The sequence below is a fragment of the Clinocottus analis genome, unplaced genomic scaffold, assembly GCF_023055335.1.
Source record: "Clinocottus analis isolate CAN_PGR_092001 unplaced genomic scaffold, fCliAna1.0.p SCAF_25, whole genome shotgun sequence".
Taxonomy (NCBI): Eukaryota; Metazoa; Chordata; class Actinopteri; order Perciformes; family Cottidae; genus Clinocottus; species Clinocottus analis.
Window position 1 is genome coordinate 1,756,299 of NW_027175987.1, and position 20,074 is coordinate 1,776,372.

General features: G+C 43.6%; 2 protein-coding genes across 3 annotated transcripts; one reads left to right on the plus strand and one right to left on the minus strand.

The window, feature by feature from the left end:
- Window positions 1-2,713: 2,713 nt before the first annotated feature.
- npl (N-acetylneuraminate pyruvate lyase (dihydrodipicolinate synthase)) lies at window positions 2,714-7,463 on the minus strand. The gene is made up of 12 exons (XM_068591457.1): window positions 7,249-7,463; window positions 6,808-6,890; window positions 6,531-6,604; window positions 5,752-5,839; window positions 5,611-5,668; window positions 4,912-4,987; window positions 4,666-4,758; window positions 4,371-4,516; window positions 4,232-4,278; window positions 4,064-4,148; window positions 3,921-3,960; window positions 2,714-3,789 (listed from the first exon to the last, which is right to left on the minus strand). Exons 1-12 carry the CDS (start codon window positions 7,285-7,287, stop codon window positions 3,644-3,646), a joined length of 975 nt encoding a protein of 324 aa, XP_068447558.1. The 5' UTR covers window positions 7,288-7,463; the 3' UTR covers window positions 2,714-3,643.
- A 724-nt stretch (window positions 7,464-8,187) lies between these two features.
- Window positions 8,188-19,847, plus strand: edem3 (ER degradation enhancer, mannosidase alpha-like 3). Of its 2 annotated transcripts, XM_068591411.1 has the most exons (21): window positions 8,188-9,544; window positions 9,645-9,690; window positions 9,804-9,904; window positions 10,123-10,162; window positions 10,676-10,788; window positions 10,974-11,127; window positions 11,666-11,800; window positions 12,609-12,714; window positions 13,002-13,099; window positions 13,438-13,563; window positions 13,663-13,746; window positions 14,005-14,088; window positions 14,443-14,567; window positions 14,935-15,106; window positions 15,200-15,342; window positions 15,444-15,588; window positions 16,009-16,200; window positions 16,459-16,624; window positions 17,007-17,192; window positions 17,600-17,647; window positions 18,472-19,847. In XM_068591411.1, exons 1-21 carry the CDS (start codon window positions 9,459-9,461, stop codon window positions 18,876-18,878), a joined length of 2,757 nt encoding a protein of 918 aa, XP_068447512.1. In that variant the 5' UTR covers window positions 8,188-9,458; the 3' UTR covers window positions 18,879-19,847. The 2 variants fall into 2 exon arrangements, with proteins under 2 accessions (XP_068447512.1, XP_068447513.1); XM_068591412.1 differs by lacking the exon at window positions 17,600-17,647 and having other exon boundaries at window positions 8,190-9,544.
- Window positions 19,848-20,074: the final 227 nt, after the last annotated feature.

Here is a 20,074-nt window from a genome sequence, read left to right on the forward strand (position 1 = left end):
CTGGCCGGAAACGCAAGAGCTTTGTGTGTCACTGCTAAATACTTCCGTAGTCTCGTAACGCGGAGCCGAGTGCCCGCAAAATGTTCGTTCCGTCTCTTCAGAGATTGGACGTGTTTTGTGTTTATAGTGCTTTATTTGTACTTTATTTAATTTATTTATAGTTGTACTGTATTTGTACTATCGTCATATTGTGTAAAATGTACATAATTGTCGTTAGTAAATGACTAAATACGTAGCTCTCGGCGCACTACACTTTTTAGGAGTAGACACGTGACCACATCTTCTCCAATATGTCCGTCCACTGAGGAAGACCATGAGATGCGACTGAAAGCACCAGAAAAAACACATTGAATGGATTATTTTTGACTGCCTGTTTTCATGGTCAATCACGGTTAAATCAGCATTATTAATTGGTAATAATTATCAATAATTCGTTTTTTTATGAGCTTTAGAAATACAAATGTTCTATACGTCTCATATGTTAACATTTCAAACATTTGTTTTTGATCCTAAAACTATTTACAAAGTGTATTATTTTAGGCAAAAAATAAACAATTTGGTTGACCAATTTGCTAATGATTTAAGTGTTAAAATGCAGTGCTGTATGCAGATTATTTTTTGGGTTCATTCTGTCTGCCGATATATACATATTTCTATGTGAATATTTTAAAGAAATTATGCACTGTCACTTCAAGAAAGTATGAAAATTACAAAATTAAAACCAATTGTGTCTCCCCTTTTGCCTTTTTTTTCAAGAAGGCCACAGTACGGCTAAGATAATGTCGTAATCAGCTCTTCAATGCGGTCTGTCAAGTAAATGATGCCATCTCCACAAAACAGCTTCTTGACTTTAATCATTACATAAGTAACCTGTCCATTTCCCTTCTGCTTATTGCACGGAATTATATCACTCTTACTCATCGAACGCTTTATTTGTCCTTTACGCAATCGAGCAACCAAAGCAATGAGCCCATTCATATAGCAGTTGTATGTGCAAAGAAACTACAGCTGAGGGCAGCATTGATCACTTTTAGGGAAAGCATCACTGAGAAAAGCCTTCTCTACAACATAAAGAAAGTAACTTCATTCATAAGGTTGCATTATGTCGTCTCTTAAAAAGGCAAATTCAAGGCATTGCTCTGGATTGACTTTTCCCATAATACCCTGATGTGCAAACAGCTCATTTGGAAATGTCAGATGGCGCCAGCAGCTCCACAGAGAAGACGTACAGCAAATCATTTGAACTCTTGGTACAACGGCCAGCAAGATCACACACACACCTAGGCTGCACTCACAACCAACCTGTGAGACCCTGTGTAACGTAAAAGGGAGAGTCTGCTCTTCCAAGCTATGGACTGTTGGGAGATGATTGTGAGGGAGTCAGGTGGCGAGTCCACAGGGACGGAGTCGCTGTGACAGACTGAAGCTCTGACATGGCAGCCCTCAACCAAGTGTCCCCCGGCGTCTGCCACACAGCATCTCTGCTGCCTGTCTGACGGTTCATGGAGGCGAGACATGGCACGAGCTGAGAGGAACAAAATGGAAGCCTCAGAAGTGTGAATCCCATGTGGATATATTTAATAGAAAACCCAGCCGATTTCTTTGTAAATCTTTAAAAATGATGCTTCTGTGATTTGATCCTTCTTCTGTATAGGAAGAAGTGGATAGGAGATATTTAGGAAGCATGTCTAAAGGGAACTGAGGAGGGGAGCAGAATATTCAAGGACAACAGAACAATGTGAAACCGAGGCATCGAGTAGAACAAGAAGGATCCATGACGAAGAAGTATGGCAAAAGCTTTATGACAAGTTCGACAGGGGAAGCCCAGTCTCACTACGTTACCTTCTGTGGTGGTGGATATGGCTAACTAAGAGTGAATTGGTTTGGCTCAACAACACACAGCTCTTTGTTGGCCTTGATGGGATGATGCTTTGCACCGCCTTCATCTGTTGCTACTCATGAACATACGTGAACACTCAAAGTCAGCTTTATTGTCAATTCTTCGACATGTGCAAACATACAGAAGAGTTGAAACAACTTTAAAGTGCAAATAGATTAAAAAAAGAACATGGAGACAAAATATGTTAAGAAAAACTATACATATATATTAAGAAAAACCATCAGTCTGTAGTTTAGCAGCAGTCAGACATTGAGTGTTCACTGTACCCAACACGGTCGTCACCGAAAACTACTGTAGTACACAGCGGGACAGGCAGCCTGAGAGGATCGCTGCACTCGTTTTGGATCCAGATGTTCTACTCGAGAAGCAACTCACGACGAAACATGGCGAGCGGCAGTTGTGTTAACGGAAAGCAAATCATTTTGGAGGCGAGGCAGTTCCACACAGCTGCAGGCGATGTAAGTGCTGGTTCTGTCTGTCTCAGTGGGTGGCACAGCTTCACACAAAGGCAAGGTGTGGGGCTTTTCTTTCTCACATCGGTTTACACACCGTGTCTGTGAACTCACTGCCTTTTTGTGGAGAGGAGAGACACAGATGTATTTAATGCAACCACATAGATTAAAAGAGCCAGACCGCGTGACTAGAGGTTTGTTTGAAACAACCGTAGTGGTACTCAGGTCTGGAGAGGACTTATCTAGAAGCAAAAAGTCAATGTTGTCTGAGAAGTGCAAACAGGATAGATCTATTTCCCAGAGGACTTCTTGAAAATCTTAAGCAACCAATTGTAACCAGCAAAAAGGAGTCAACAACAGATTAAGAATTCAATTTTTTATCAGATATATATAAAAAATCAAACTGCAATTGCAGCAAATCCAGGACCAAGAAAATATCAAACCATTAGGTATTTCAAAGAAATGTTAGTAAATACAGAACGAGACAGCAGGATAGACATGTTTCAAAAAGTCATAGACAAAGTAGACACCATGACCACGAGACGCTCACTGGCATCTTAAAGACACAAAGCAGTGCTTGTTCATACTCGCCTCCGAGATAATCTGGCCTTGTGACATTTAAACTTCTCGGGAACAAAAGATAGACATGAATAAATCTGGCATAAAGCATTAGTGATACATTGTTACATTACAAAGCAAGGATAAATGATTAAACAGTATATTTCCCTTTAATACGTCATTTAAAAAGTATATATTTATGACAACAGGATGAATTCTAACTCATAAGCAGAGGCTGAATCTGTTTTATGCTCCCTTCTAACAACCGAGATGTTTTATTCTCTTTTATGGAGTGTTTATTCTTCATGTCAACTCTTCTTCTGCTGTCGTCCCTTTGATGTCAGAGTTTTTCCATAACTGTGCTTGAAAGATAATATCATTGATTTCACTGTTGGCAAAACATTCCACGAACCTAAAAAACACAAAAACAGTTAAAGTAAAGCGGTGACATTAGTCGAGGTGGTTCACTGTGTTCATTTTGAAATTATATGTATGTCACGTGACACTTCCCATTTTCCTACATGTAGCAAAAAGAAAAGTGCCACATTTCCCTGGGTTTGTTCATTTTTACATTCAAGAAATCATTAAAACACTGAGATTAAAATACATATTTCATTCCCACCCTCAAGGGGGAAGGACTGACTGGTGGAAAACATCTCACTCAACAGATTTGATTCAAGGCGTAATTGTGCTGTGCTAAATCAATGACGGATGCCAGTTAGAAAGAAACACATCAGCAATCAGTAAAAACGTGGTGATATTTCTCCACGATGAGCAGCGCGTGAGTCAAAGGACACGGCGTCACAGGCAGTCGAGGGGGCCCGAGGCTCAGGCCGGATAAGTCGTTCATCAGCTGCTTGTTCACGCCCACATCGAAACCTGTCGAGAACAATACGGAAGTTTAAAAAAAAAAAAAAAAGATTGAGAAAGACTTCTATGGCACAAGTTCATTTATTCATCTTATTATCATGTGACATGAGTAATAAACCCATGACACAAGCGTCGCTCACCAATTTTTATGGCGTAAGTGAGGAGCTCTTGCATCTTGAACTGCACATGGAAATTAGACAAAGACGTCAGTAAACTAAATGAATGTAAGAAAAAACATATCAAAGTGAAGTTGGGAGGAGCAACCACAGCAACATGGACGTACCTGTATCTCCCTGGCTTGGACCACATGGCCCTCCTTAAATGCCGATATGAGCTTGTTGAAATGGCATCCTGCATAGTTATAAGTGCTGCAGGCCGGAAAAGCAAATGCGTGTAAATAACTGAGAAGCGGAGAGTACGAGAGGAAATGAATCACGGTGCAGGAACACACCTCCCAACCGCTCCATCGGCCCCCATAGCCAGAGCTGCGAGCAGTTGCTGTGAAAAGAAAGACAGTGGAGGTGAGAGTCGTAAAGCATCTCGCGAGATGAGCAGCTGCAGATGAGGGGCAAGATGGAGGAAGAGCCGACCTCGTCCACGCCGTAGAGGAAGGACCACTGAGGCGGACTGCCGCTGACGCTCTGGCCAAAGTCCATCAGGTCACTCCCACTGAACTTCACGCCTCTGAAGGAGGGAATGAGCTCTTCAATGCCCTCCAACACCTCTCTCACTGGCACTGAAGAGAAAAAACATCCTCTCACATGCAGTATCCCATCAGTTCTAGACGGTCAGACATGCATCATGCTGCTATCATGTGTGGGGAAGTAGAGTCTCTCCGTTTCTGAATGCAGCTGCAAGGAAAATCTAATCACCATTTGCACTTACCATTAACACCGGTGACAGCAGGAATATGATAGTAATAGAAAGGCAGAGTTGGGGCAGCTGAAGCGACTTCCTGGAGGAACGACCTCAGCGCGGCTGAAGTGGAACGACGGGGAAAAGAGCAGTCGTGAGATGTGAATGAAGTGTGAACGTTGGTATTAAGTCACACACACATGTTCCATGTGCGTGTGTTTACTTGCATTTAAAAATGTGGAAGTAAATCTTTTACTCATCGATACCAGCGCTTACCTGCAGTTCTCGGCTTGAAGAAGAACGGGGCCATGACTGCAATCGCATTTGCCCCGATCTGAGCCGCATGTCCCGCCTGGATGGGACATGAACGATGTGAGGACGAGCAACAACGACTAAGGTAATTTTTTAGCTCCCGCTATGGTTTGTATTACATCTGTGGTTTAGTTTACAACAAAAAAATATATTTAAAGCAGCTCTGTTCATGTACCCAAAGAATTCGGAAGTCTGCAAGTCTCAGACGAATGATACCGCGCTCATACCTGCGTATTAAATATCAAATGTCTGTTTGCTCAGCTTAGCAGAAGAAAAAAAACAGGAAATGTTCAAAACAGCCGTTTTTTTTAACGCTAAAAAAAGGGTAAAGAAGATGGACTATCACTAAAAATGGACTAGAAATGTGGGACGTCGACGACTGAACTGAACAGACGAGGCCGGCTGAGTGGAATTGCATCCACCATAAAAACATATTAAAACACTTCATCATCGCTACCCCCAGGACTAAACACTACCGCTGAAAAAAAAGGTAATTTAGGACTCATTTAAACTTTTCCCTAATAAAAGCCAGATTCAGTACAGTCAGCCTGGTCAATGACGGGCAATCTTTCTTTGTGAAACACATCATTTGGTCCCCTTATGAGCCATGCGTTTTGTTCAATGTTCATGTCACTAAAGGAAACATAAAAGGAAGCCACTCACCAGTTCTTTGGCATCTTTAAGGCTCAGGCAGCCGACGTGCACAATGACCTGATCTAACCTGTAGAGACATGCACACACATGTTGCATTAGATGGGACAAACAGACAACTCTCAACATAGAAGTCCTGTGTGACACACTTACTTGCCCTTGGCTTTCAGACACCAGTCCGCAGCCAGGATCTTCCTCTCTGCAACAGTGAGAGACATGCTCTCTCCGGTGGTCCCATTCACTGAAAGAAAGTATAGTCGTGTTTTATTTGTCAGGCCTCAAGGATACACAGAGTTTTTTGCGAGTAACATCTCAACACAACTCCCCTTTAATTCTTTTAAAAAAAGAAAGAAAGAAAGATATAATTCTAATATAATATCAGGTAGTTGCACAAGGGGATGCTCTTTTAAGGAAATGAGACAGAAGCTGATTATGAAATCATTCATGAATCATACCCTATGAAGCAAGATGTTTTGATGACAGCTCTGTCCTCTGTCATATTTAAAAGGAAATGAAAATTACTGTTGGAATAACGACTGTTTCATGATGATTACTGGTGATAGAATTGCCTTTTAACGTTGCACAGAAAATAAACTAAAGACAAGTTAGTTTCTAAGTTTGCAGAAGAGTTATTTGATTAGTTTTTGAAAGATTTGTGAAATGACTTCACAGATCTTTTCAGTCTAAATAGAGTTGCTGCCAGAGTATATCTAACACCAAACGAATAATTGACACACTAAGGTTTGGTTTTCCAGAGTGCGACCTGATAACATTTCAATGTCACTCCTTTTTAAACCACAACTGAGGGTTCACAGAGGACAAACATATTGGCAAATATATAAAGCAACAAGACATGCAATTTTGGAGTTGATTGATATTGGAAAATGGAAAATGACAAATATCAAAAAGGAAGAATCCACCTTTAAACTTACCAAATATGCTTTTAATGCCTTGTTTCTCTGTCAAGTAGTCAACATAAGGTCCAATCGCGGCGAGGTTGACTTCACTGTTTCGGGGGAAATGTGGGCAATGTCAGCCTCCACATTTTACAGAAGAACACCAAACATGCAACATTGAGTTCCAAATACCTCCACACGCTCATTCCTCACTTTTAACTTCCAACACTATCACTTTTCTTTCTCATCAACAATAAATGCTGGACTTTAAAAATAAGAAGTCGAGCTGAAGAGGTTCCTGAACGCTACATACCCTTGTGGGGTGAATGGAGTAAATGTGGCTGCAACAAGGCCTGTCAGCTTTTTTTCAGCAGGACTCATGACTGTTTCTTCTCCCTGACAATGTAAACAAACAGACATACATGTCGATAGGTGGTAAGAAGGAAAGAAAGAAGAAAGAAAGAAAGAAATACAGAATTGGGCACAACAAAATAATAATGAGGTTCAAGAGGAAGTGGATGAACTACCGTAACTTCAACGTTGCAGAAAAACAAGAAAGCTGTTCGCCCAGTGTTCACGTTTAACGTCACATCTTGTTTTTGAAACGCCAGATTTACAGAAAAACAACACGCAACCAAATCACACCTAATGTGTGTAAGTGATTATTATTAAGATATACTGTATATTAGGCTTTCAGTGATCTATAAATGAAGAGGGAATTCAAATATGTCTACTACTATGTCATGCTACTTACGTGTAACATTGCGTGATTCCTTCTGCGCGTTACGGACATCAATTTTAGTTTGGAGGGAAGAGGAGCGATCTACTGTTGATGCCCTCTCAAATACAGTCTTATGTCTTACTTGTCACATGTAGGTATCACGTGACGCCGCAAAGCTCGAAGGGAAATGGAGTTTATGAGTGAAAAACACGAAAAATACGGTGAGATATCCATGGGCTTCCTTTAGTTAGGATTCGTACACGGACTCTATACAGTCGTTTTGAAACGTTGTTTGAAAGTTTGAGTGGAGTTGTTCCTTCATGTACAAAACATTAGTGCTGCCTTTAACTGCTGTTGGGATATCCTAATATTGTAGGCATGCAACACGTACAAGTAAACAAGGAGCAATAAAGTATCCCGTAGCACTACATAAGATATGAATGATGATACCCAAACAGATGATAATTGCATAGTTATGTGTAGAGGGCGTGTGTGGTTTGTCGAAGGAGTTACCAATGGTATACGCGTTGCATATAATAAGTGCGTTAATTCACGTAAATAATTACCATGACTAGAACCAATTATACACTAAGCGGTATTTTGATAACATATATTTAATTTCACTATCACAGGCCTTCAAATGTAAGCAATTGGGTGTGCGATATCGGAGCTGAAGTTTATTTTTCCAGAGCTTTCATCAGCACTGAAAGGCAACACGCATAAGTACAGTATGCACAGATAAATGACCCTTTTGTAATTCCTCAGTCTAGACTTTCAGGTATCTATAACTACTTGTATAACCAATTCAAACGCTATTAAACTGCTATCTAACCGTATAATAAGGTAATATACACGTAATAATTGGGTTACACACATGTCGAGAGTTATAGCTGTATTTCTCAGCAAAGGAGAAGCGTCTTGCCTATCGGCCGACGAGGAAAATGCTGCCTGGCAAACTACACTCAGGGCTCAAAAGCATAACGAACCAGGAAGCGGATGTTGTTGACGTTCTCGTTGCAATGACATCCGTTTTTTTTAGGCAGGCTAGCTTGGCAAAACAGCCGTTTACTGCGAAATTTACCACTTTATTCCCCGAAGGACGGAGAACATCGCTCGGTCAGGTCTGTCGCTCAACAATGGACGCGGGTTTTTGTCGATTTTTTTGTATTATAGGTCGTTGTCGCCTTCTCGGCTAGTTAGCCCGGCTGGCTCACTGGTTAAATAAACCCTGATAAGTGGTCGGCTGCTTGTCTTGAGTGGCTGACGAGAGAAATGTCAAGAGAAGGAAAATAATTAACTCCTATATGTAAAAGGTCCAGTCGACACGTCAGAGGGATAACGGACGGTGGTGTTAACAGGAGTTTCCAAAAGCTGTTGGTTTGTCTAGCGGTTTATTCGGCTGCACGTTGTGTGGAGTAAGGGATCGATTTGTGGAGTTTAAGATAAGACTCTGGTTGTTAATTCTACGTGTCTTGCTTCAGTTTACAGTGAGTCTTAACTAGCTCAATGTGTCGTGATTGAACTGAAAAGGCGAGACGTTTCTTTGATCGCTGCTGCGTGAAGACCACATATAGAACAATCCGTTTTTATTGTGATTTGCATCATTAACCGCTCGCTCGCAGGATATAACGTTATCGTGTTTGCATGTCAACGTGTCACACCTGTGGTACAGCATGTCCGGGTCACCGTTTAGGCAAATATACAGGTGTGACTAACCAACTGCGCACTATAACTAATATATCTATCAGTTCCACGCCGATGTTTCTTCAGATATATTATATATTCCTTTATTAGTCCCCCAGTGGGGAAATTTGGAGACTTAACTTGAAATAACAACATTCCTAGAAACTATTTGATTGCAGTTTAGCGTCTTGAGTGCACACATGAAGGCGCCCATTGCACATAGTCGGTTGTGTAGTCTTGTCTTGTTTTTTGTGTTTGCTGAGAAACAGATGGCGTGTAAGTGGCAAGAAACGAGCATGATTACATGATACCTTCTGTACGTATTAATGAATAAGCGGTACATCTTAGGTCAGGGAAAGAAACAAGTGATTAAACATGATCTCAGAGGTATATCATTAATGGGGTGGTGTAGGTTTGTGTTTCTTGGGTGTTGATGTTAGTTTGAGCTATTTGGTTAGGGCTAGGCGTAGGTAATGACTAGATATTTGCTCGAGGACTGACCAAGAGGTGGGCCAAACTGTACTTTTGTGTATATTGCTGCCATCTTGCCCAATCCCACAATGCCGGCTGTACTGTTCTTACTGCTGCTCGGGGCACTATGCAGCCTCGGACAGGCTATGTCACAGGAGGAGAGGCACAGGTTGAGGTGAGTTGGCAAAAACACACAACTTCCTCCGAGCGAGAATCCACCAAAAACCTGTTCCGCACGCTGACTTTTGTCTGTTTTTTTCCCCTCCCCAAAACAGAAACCAAGTGGTTGAGATGTTTGACCATGCATATCAGAATTATATGGTAAGTAATCTATTGTAACTGGATCCCTTCACAAAAATAGGACTTTCGAGTGTTTGTCTTTTTGATGCATCTTTGCAGCAGATGGCTTTATTGCAACTTCTTTAATTCCCCAGGACCATGCATATCCAGCAGATGAGCTGATGCCACTAACATGCAGAGGAAGAGTCCGTGGGCTTGAACCCAGCCGAGGCGACGTAGACGATGCGCTGGGAAAGTGAGTAACACGCTGCCACGCTCCATTGACACCTGTTGGAACCAAGAGGACGTTGGTCCACACGCACACATTCCCACGCCTGGTTAAACACTTACCAGAGGTGGAAAGGTGGAGACAAATTGTACACATTGCTGAATAACCATTGTGTGGAATAATGTTTCCATGAAATACAATTGCATTAATTATTATTGCTTAAAAAAGGTTTCTCTCTCTGTTAGGTTCTCTTTGACCCTCATAGACACACTGGATACTTTGATGGTAAGTACTGGTTTGGTTATTATTGTGAGGCTGTATTTAGTATATTTATTATTCTGTTATATCCACAGTTGCTGTTAATATTAGTGGTCATCATTGTTCCATTATTATTCAGCTTTTATTTTTGCTGTGTTTTAATTACATTATGTTGTTGTAATGTAAACATGACATCTATTGCACTTCTCTGTTGTTTTCTTGGATGTTTTTCGCTGCTATACAGTTTTTATCTGCTATACAGACTGTAGAGCCCTCTGAGGCCCATTTGTATTTCGAATTTAGTTAAATAGAAATGCATAGGACAGCTCAATGTGGAGGTTTTGATGACATTGTATTTTATAATATTATGTACTGCTTGAAAGAATGTATAGTAAAATGCCATTTTTTCTAAATCCCATGTCTTTATTTTAATATTTCTGATGTCTATTATCCTGAGTTTCTCAGTCCACCTTTACAATATGAAATGACCCGTAAATAAGCCAGAATTATTAATATTCATGTATTATTTGTCATTGGAAGCTTTTGAACAAGACGACGGAGTTTGAGGCTGCAGTGAGGAGAGTGCTGTCAGATGTGAGGCTGGACAACGACATTGTGGTATCGGTCTTCGAAACCAACATACGAGTCCTTGGGTGAGATCAGATTACACAATCAACACATATTAATGGTTAATACATTACCTGGTTAATATTAAGTGTACCCTCTGACTGGCAGCAGACAGAACAGCTGTCCGAAAGCACACCAGTCATAAGAAATCACTGGATGCTGCCGTGCTTAATTCTAAACACGTGATTGGTGTGTGTATGTGTGTGTTCAGAGGTCTGTTGGGAGGGCACTCCATGGCTGTGATGCTGAAGGATGGAGGTCAACACATGCAGTGGTACCAGGATGAGCTCCTGCATATGGCCAAAGAACTGGGCTTCCGCCTGCTGCCAGCCTTCAACACCAGTAGTGGCCTTCCTTATCCCAGGGTGAGACAACTACACACACGTTCTGCTCCTTAACGCCATGCACGAACCTCCATGCTCTGTAGTGTAAGGTGGGGATGTTCAACAAAAACATCTAACACACCTGTTTTGGCATCGGCACAGAAGTCCCATATTATCCAATTTTCAAGACTGTGATAAAAAAATAATAATAAAAAGGTCTTCATGCTGAACTGAATGTAAAAACCTTCCTTTTAAATAATACCGTTTTAGTAAATTCTACGTCAAACATATTTGATCATGTACTACAAAAAAGGAATATGTTTGAACTCTTCCACACACTTTAAGGGTTGCAGTATGTCACATTGACATGTGTAACCTCTCGGATCATGACTACATATTTCCATTTTCCGCTTCGCTGCTCTGCTCTGCTCTGCTCTGCTCGCAGCTGTCGCAGCTTTTGAAAGCACATATTTTCGTGTCTGACTAGTTTTCATGCACAGGCTCTTGCAAAACAACTGTGACTCTAAAAACAGATTGTGTAATGTTTTTTTCTTCTTTTTTTTTCTTTTGTATTTGACAGGTGAACCTGAAGTTTGGTGTCAGGGGTCCTGAGACGAGAACAGGCACAGAAACAGACACCTGCACTGCGTGTGCGGGAACCATGATCCTGGAGTTTGCTGCCTTAAGCCGCTTCACTGGAGATCCGGTGTTTGAGGTATACGATGATAAGATCCTCTTTTGGAAGCCTTTTTAAAGCAGATGTAACAAAATAAAACATTGTAAAAATGAACAATTAGGGAGTTTTAAGTCATCAGGGTAAACATATATATGCTGTTGTAGCATAAAATATGATAAATGGTGAGGCAATATATATTTTTTTGAACAACAACCAAATATTTTTGAGGAATAATTCCTCTTTTGACTTAAAGTTCACAACCATCGCTAATTATTTATCAGCAAACCTGTTCTCATAAACTGGTGGGTCTCACCTGTTAAATAGTAAGAAAGTAATCGTCTATCGCAACAGACAAGCGTCAGCGCTGAACAGCCACACCTCACGAGTGGCTCGCATTCCTTTTATTTATCCAGGTTACACTTTGTCATTGCATCTTTTTTTTGAGAGCAGGTTCAGACGCTCTCTTGTTTGAGGTGGAATACTGTCTCCGTCATGTCTTCAGTGAGATCTCCTTCTCTTCTGTTGCCTCTAAATCAATGTGCATCTCACAAAAATAGAGGAATCTGATTGTTTTCTACAATATGAAGTGTATACAAACAGAAAATGAGGGTAGGGACCTTATAACTGCAGTGGTACACTGAAATATGAATATAATATAGTTCGATATCTTACCCTGTGCAACGATATTAGAGCCTTTCTTTGCACTGGTTTACTTCCTGGCAGCAGTAAACTGCTGATCAAGCACACATCGTATCACCGCAATCTCTTTCACAGTTGACAGCTTCTGCCGATTGATTTTCAAGATTTTTTATTTTTTTTCAAATCAATAACACACCTTTCTTCACAGACCCATGCCCGGAGAGCTCTGGACTTTCTGTGGGAGAAGAGACAGAGAAACAGCAATCTGGTGGGAACCACCATCAACATCCACTCCGGAGAGTGGGTTCGCAGGGGTGAGTTACTGGGAGAGAGGCACAGAGAGGCGTTATGACATGACTGAGGGCGGATGGAAGTGTTGAGAGAAGTGGAAGTGGAGGAAGAGGGAAGGAGACTGTGGCAGATACCGAGTGATGAGGAGACAAGGACATGGGGAAGTGCAAATGAAGTATACCGGTTAGTCTGGCCGAGAGAGGATTTGGTGTCACAGAGGGTTGATGGGTAAACATGGGACATCATCTGATTTTTTTTTTTTTTTTTTTCTTGTCTCATAAAAGTGTGTTGATTGATTGTGTCACCACAGACAGCGGAGTAGGAGCCGGAATTGACTCGTACTATGAATACCTGCTAAAGGCTTACATCCTCTTGGGAGATGACCTGTTTTTAGAGCGGTTCAATATTGTGAGTACACACACACACACACACACACACACACACACACACACACACACACACACACACACACACACACACACACACACACACACACACACACACACACACACACACACAGCAATTTGATGCCTCTCTGTCTGCATAATTGTGTTTTCTCACTGTGGTGTCTTTAACCAAGCACCATTATATTTTTAGGTTTGTGCACTTCAGGATTCTGTTTAGTTCTCCAGCACACCAATCCTGTTTTCAATCCTCCGGCTCCTATTTGTCTAGTTGTGTTTACTTCACCGAGCACCACGCGACTGTTTACATTATGCTCCTTCCACTTTGCATGTCTCATTCAGCACTATGCATCTATAATGAAGTACATAAGCCAGCCTCCACTGCTGCTTGACGTCCACATCCACAAACCTCTGCTTCCCGCTCGCACCTGGATGGACTCCCTGCTGGCCTTCTTCCCTGGACTGCAGGTCAGATTAGATCGCGTGATTTTGAAGGTTTTACGCCTCCTGTAATGCCTCGTGCTTGTTACAGCTGTAACAATGCTGTCCATACTGCGTGTGTCTCAGGTGTTGAAGGGAGATATCCGTCCTGCCATCGAGACTCATGAGATGTTGTATCAAGTAACAAAGAAACACAACTTCCTCCCAGAGGTAATCTGTCTCTCTGTGTATCCAACTTTAAATACCCTCTTAGGATTTAACTGCTGCACAAAAAAAGGGATTTGTGGTCTCATTTTACAATGGAGTCAGGTAACCCCATGTGACTTGTGTTGCCAACCGTAACCGTTTGAAAGTGAACGAGCTCTCGTTTCATGCGGCGCGGACCGCAGTTTAGCACCGTCTCTCTGTTCTAATTACAAAGCGCTGGATGGCACGCTGACCCATTCGTCCTTCTCCGTCTCTCCCCAGGCCTTCACGACTGATTTCAGGGTACACTGGGCCCAACATCCCCTGAGGCCTGAGTTTGCAGAGAGCACCTATTTCCTTTACAAGGTAATTCATCAAGGACGCTTGACATAATGCAGACGTTCCCTTTCCACCGCCAAAGTACAGAGGTGAATGCTTCTTTCCCATGCAGCAGATTTTGTTTCATAAGTAGCCAATTTAAATGGGACTCAAAATTTCGAACACACAATCTCCATTTCTGCAGTTGTTAAGCAGCCTCCGGTCCTCTGCCTTTGGCATTCTGGTGTCGTGCAGAAAATGTATAAAGGAAAATAATATACGATAAATCACTTCGGAGTAGGTGTTACATTGTTGTGTCTCGTCTGATGCCACTGGAGCCTTCCTCCCGGCCCGTGTGCTGTCCTCTGTTACGATCACGCTCCTGTCCTCTGGTCCTCCCAGGCCACGGGAGACCCGTACTACCTGGAGGCCGGTCGTACCATCCTGGACAACCTCAACCGCTTTGCTCGTGTTCCCTGTGGCTTTGCCGCAATGAAGGACGTACGCACCGGGAGCCACGAGGACAGGTGAGCATATGAATCATCATAAAGATGATAAGCATTGTTATTTAATTCCTCACTTGAGAAAAAGACACACTCTTTGCAAGGATCTTTCAGTATTTTAATAGTTGTGAAAAAGCTGTGTACTAAAAAAGCAAGACAGGTTAAAATAATTCCCCAATTTTAACTATGTAAAAGTAAGAAAAGTCAACTACACAGAGCAATGCAGGCTGTAAAATCATATTACATATCTGGTACATACACACACAGTGTGCACAATGAGCTGATCACTCTGGCTCTGCTTTGCGACGCCCTTCATGATTACCTAATGAATAAACCAGCAGTGTAAGTAAGCCCTGTGCCCCATGATCTTCCACCTGTTCTCTCCTGCCAGAATGGACTCGTTCTTCCTTGCTGAGATGTTCAAATACCTCTTCCTGCTGTTCGCGGATGCCGAGGACTTACCGTTTGACGTGGAGGACTACGTCTTCACAACCGAGGCCCACCTGCTGCCCCTGTCCCTCTCCATGGCCCCTCACGCGTCCTCCGTTCGCTCAAACAGAACGGTAATGGTCACCGTTGGGATTCAGATCTGACATGAAAGCGTGTAAACATTCCAGTTCCCTAACTGAATCCGTGACATGCTCCTGATCATTCAGTCCGAGGAGCTGGACGACTCAAACTTCGATTGGACCTGCCCTAACACCCGCCTCCTGTTTCCTGACCCCGCCTTCCCCCGTAACCTGAGAGATCCGATCCGGAGCGCTGTGGACAAGAGCTGCCCCCGCCCCCCTCCTTACCGGTATGTGTACATACAGGTGTGACCTCGTCATGAGCCTGAACTTCTCTGTTTCTCCGAACTACTGTGAATACTCCCCGTTTTTAACCTCTTCCTCCTCGCAGGGAGCCCGGGATGGGTCGTCCTCCACTGAGGGCTCAGGACTTCATGGCGAACAACCCTGAGCATCTGGAGCTGCTGAGGAGAATGGGAGTCAGTCTCATCCACCTGAAAGACGGCAGAGTGCAGCTGGTCCAGCATGCCACACAGGTGAAGGGTTTACGTCTGCAGGTTTTTTTTTTGTTAGCGACTGATTTAGAAAGAAACTGAGCTGGAATAATTAAGTTTGTTCATCGAATGTGACTCCTTAGCTGTTTTGTTCTAATCACTCGGGGGATGGGAATGATGCGACATTGTTACTTTTTCAGCACACAAAATATGGCGAAAAATCGCCTGTCAGCAATAACTAGAGCTGATGAAGAAAAGTTTAAAGACCTCTTTAAGTCTTTCAACACATGCAGCAGCTTGTGCATTTGTACTGTTATTGAAATGCAGAACAGAAAGAGAACCTGCTCTGCAACTGGTGCCATTATCTAATGGAGGACATAGTTTTTGTCCGGAACTCCACAAATCACCCTGACTTTGTTTGTTTTTTTAAACCCCGTTTCGCTCTCCTCCTCTCCCTCCCAGGCGGTGAGTGCGGTAGCAGCAGAGGACGGCGTGCGTTTCATGCAGGAGATGATGGAGCTGTCCAGCCAGCAGCAGAAAGAGCAGCTGCCTCCCAGAGCCATTCAGATCGTCTCACACCCGTTCTTTGGCAGGGTCGTGCTGACCGCCGGCCCGGGACAGTTTGGCATAGACCTGTCCAAAAGTTCCACAGGGGTGAGTGGGTTTTGTAGCTTTGCCAAATTGCCAGCTTTCAAGCGGCCATTTAACTCTCCTGTTTTTTTTTTCTTCCTAAAAGAGCCTCTCACTTTTCCCTGTTATTCCAAATGAAGAGGGCGCTTCTTTTTTCCGAGAATATTCTCCTAATTCAAACAGAAGAAAAGACGAGCGGCAGACGAGAACATGTGTACACCTGCAGGCACTGTGCACCCCATAATATTAAAACATTGCACTTTTCTTGGCGTCCGCGTGCAGGTCCGAGGCTTCGTGACCGTGGCTGAACCCTACAGCGGCTGCACCGAGATCACCAATGCCGAGTACATCCGGGGCCACATCGCTCTGCTTCAGAGGGGTCAGTGCATGTTTGCGGAGAAGGCCCGACACATCCAGAAGGCCGGCGCCATCGGAGGCATCGTCATCGGTGAGTGCGAGCAGCTAACGACGCGAGACGGAAGAGGACTGCTCGGTGACTAGATTAGGGCTCTATAAATTGATTACCTTGAAGACAGATGGTCGAATAGGGTCCTGCACATTACATGATAATAGCTTAATAATACAGAAGAACTCAAGTGAGCTTAATAACCGTGAGCCGCATCGGATATAGGCTCTTTCTAAATGTTATGAATGTTCTGTACAAGCCATAAAACTTCATATACATGCTTTTCAACTAATAGTTTAAATTTAATCGTTGAATCTAAAAAATGTCAGAAGCTTTTTCCTCGTTTTCTTACCAAAGTTGTTGTCCGTTAACTTTCTTCGATCTCGCGGTCATATCTTCTCGCGCTCTCTTCGTCTCCCGCCAGACGACAACGAGGGCAGCAGCAGCGACACGGCTCCCCTGTTCCAAATGGCGGGCGACGGCCGCAGCACGGACGACATCACCATGCCGCTCCTCTTCCTCTTCCACAAGGAGGGCAACATCCTGCTGGAGGCGCTGAAGGAGTACAGGGAGGTGGAAGTGCTGCTGAGCGACAAAGCCAGGGACCGAGGTGTGAAACTGCTTCCTCACGCTTCTCCCTAAATGTTAGAACTTTGTTCCGCGCACCGCTCTTGATGAGATTGATCACACCGGTGCGCTTATCGCTCTCCACCGACTGAGCCTCATTATGTGCCTGGCTTCATGAAATAAAGATGAGGATGTAGGGATTGGGGCTTTATTTGAAGTCTCAGAGATCGTGACTCATTCCCGAGCCACCCACCAGCTGTGGTTATAACGGTGGCTGGTGGAGGTTTTCTTTTTACACACTTCAATCAATATTGCATCCTCATTCTTTTCCTCTTTTTTCCTCATCGGCCAAATCCCTCTGTTCTCTGTGGTGAACTGTAACAGTGCCTCTCCTCTCTTTCTTGGTTTCTCTTTTCTTTTTTCATAACCCTCTCCCCTTTGGATGAGCAGCCACCATATTCAAAGGTAAACCTCTTCCTGGCAGCCTGACTAAGGGCAGTAAGTATTCTTTTCCTTCTTTTCTCATTGGGTATTCTCATCCTGCATCCTTCCTTCTCGCCTTCATCTCTGTTCTCCCTCCTTTTCGTGGTCATGCGTTCATCTTTCCATCCCTTCCTGTCACTCTGCCCTCCAACCACAGGATTCCGTTTGTGTTTGATAGGAAAGCTTAGTGCAGTCACAGTCTTGTCATTTCTGATTTCCCCCCTTCAGAGCCAAGGACACGGCAGCTCTGTGTGTCTGTTTTGTCACTGCAGCAGACCAACAGTTACAAAAGTTGCCACAATTTGTGTTTGGTCAGCTTTTTTTTGTAGTGACCCTTTCCTACAAATCCTAGTATTTATAGCAAGTCTCTGTCAACACAAAGCCACAATAATGACCAGATGCCTTGTGCCTACCTGTACTAATTGCAAAGCCTTGAAGTCATTACCTGTTGTCTTTGTGGTATTACCTCGACTGTTTAATAAGAAAGCATAGACTTGCTCTTCAACACATGTACAATCTGCACTCGAAGAAGCGGCTCCATTTTTAGAAACGGATACGCTCCGAACCAGATCTCTTGAAAAGTCACAGTTTAACTTGTTGCCAGATTTCTCTTCACAGTCGACTCTCAGTTTGGTTGTGCAGCTATGCGAGAAAGGCTTTGTCCTGTGGGAAACATGACTCATCATCAGCATCATGCTGTTATAGATGACAGCCTCACAATGAAAACGGTTCTATTTTTGACTGAGAATGGCTACCGGGGGGCATGTTGTATAGATTACCGACTGAGGAGGAGGACAAGAGTTTTCTCTGCGTGTCTCACACTCCTCTTTTCTTTACAGGTGCGGATGTGCAAGAAGCGGAGGAAGACTGCTTAACTGAGGCAACAACTCCTACCTCATTTGAGCCTATCGGCCAATCGCAAATGAGCACGTTGGAGCTAGACGAGCTGGCTCCTGAGCAGGGTACTCCATCACGGGAGGAAGTCAGTCCCGTTGAGCAAGACACAAGTCCTGCAGAGGAAGTCAGACCACCGGAAGAGGAAGCCAGTCCTGCAGAGGACGCCAGACCACCGGAAGAGGAAGCCACCGGGGCCGATTTGGCTCGACCCGAAGAGGAGAGAGACTCTGAGGACAGAGAGGAGCCCGAGGGCGACACAGACTCGAGCAGCCAGTCGGTGGACGAACTGCTGGCTGATTGGCGGGAAGACTTGGAGGCGTTCCAGCAGATGGAGAAGGATGAGCTCTGACAGTCGTCGGGCGCGTCGAGCCGCGTGACTGCGGTTTGATCCCACCGAGGGGAGAAGACCTGGAGGGGACGCATCTTCACAAGTCCCCAGTGTCAATCTAGAGGAGCTCAAAGAGAGCTGAGGAAGATGTCTCGCATGACTGTCAGTTCTCATGCGCTCTGTTGATGGTTTCACGTGCCAAGGCCTGTATCTCTGGGCCACAGGGGAGTCCTTTTTCGGCCCGGTAGTTTAGGGACGAGAGACACCAGGGCTCTTACCTCACTTTCTCATGCAGTTTCTGTTTCGTAAACAAAACCTTTTAATGAATGACACGGACCACGCAGACGGAGGTCCGTGTCATGCATTAAGTGCGACGCTGCGTGTAACGGCGTCTCGCTTTTTCCACTTCAAATGACTTCTCACACTGGTGCCCCCTCGATGCGTCTCTGACTCAAATGAACGCCGGTCCAACAACTAATAATTAATCCCATTGACCAATTAATTTAATTTTTAAATGTGATGATTGTGTGTGATGATGCATTTACTATCTCCGTGGTCTTGGGCCTTTATCGTACGTACACATTAATGTGAGCTCAAGACTCGATTCATCGGGGGGCGATCTGTGACATTGAATAAGCTGCAGGATGTTTTTATGGCTTGATGGTAGACAGACTCGGCACCAAACTTGATCTCTCTCTCTCTGGAGGATATATGAAGTCTACTTTCAATGTAAATATGTATTTGTGGCGATATATAGTGACTGAAAGTATATAGCGCTACTTCGCTCAGGTTCTGGTTCACCCCACAGACGACCACCTCTGGGCCACATCGGGTGGAGCAGACACACCCTCAGCTGCGTGGTGGGACACATTGCACACCTGTAAGGCGCCACAGGGGGGCGCTATGAGATCTGTCTGATTGGAAGGAGCCAAAATAAGCCAATAAATTAACATGATGAAATTAAATAAAAATGAAGAGGGGAATTGGGAAGACTGGCTGGATTATTTGAGTTCATGCTATTTTAACACAGTGCTGGGTTTAGGAGGATTTTGGTTCATTTTAATTCACACGAATGTAGACATGGTTTAAAATGTTACACCACTTTAAAATGGTGTAAACGCTGCTTTAATATGATATTCAGATGTGTGGATTTGAAAACATGTTGACTTTTACGAGTAAGCGGAATACTGGAAAGAAAGGTTTTATTTTCAAATCAG

What these genes read in the sequence shown, in the direction of transcription:
- npl (XM_068591457.1), bottom strand. Translation starts at nt 7,287, where the DNA reads ATGTCCGTAACGCGCAGAAGGAATCACGCAATGTTACAC. An exon ending in ACTCCATTCACCCCACAAGG is followed by an intron (nt 6,605 to 6,807) that starts GTATGTAGCGTT and finishes CCCCCGAAACAG; the next exon opens with TGAAGTCAACCTCGCCGCGA. An exon ending in TTAAAGATGCCAAAGAACTG is followed by an intron (nt 4,988 to 5,610) that starts GTGAGTGGCTTC and finishes TGTCCCATCCAG; the next exon opens with GCGGGACATGCGGCTCAGAT.
- edem3 (XM_068591411.1), top strand. Translation starts at nt 9,459, where the DNA reads ATGCCGGCTGTACTGTTCTTACTGCTGCTCGGGGCACTATGCAGCCTC. An exon ending in TTTTAGAGCGGTTCAATATT is followed by an intron (nt 13,100 to 13,437) that starts GTGAGTACACAC and finishes TGTCTCATTCAG; the next exon opens with CACTATGCATCTATAATGAA. An exon ending in AACACAACTTCCTCCCAGAG is followed by an intron (nt 13,747 to 14,004) that starts GTAATCTGTCTC and finishes GTCTCTCCCCAG; the next exon opens with GCCTTCACGACTGATTTCAG.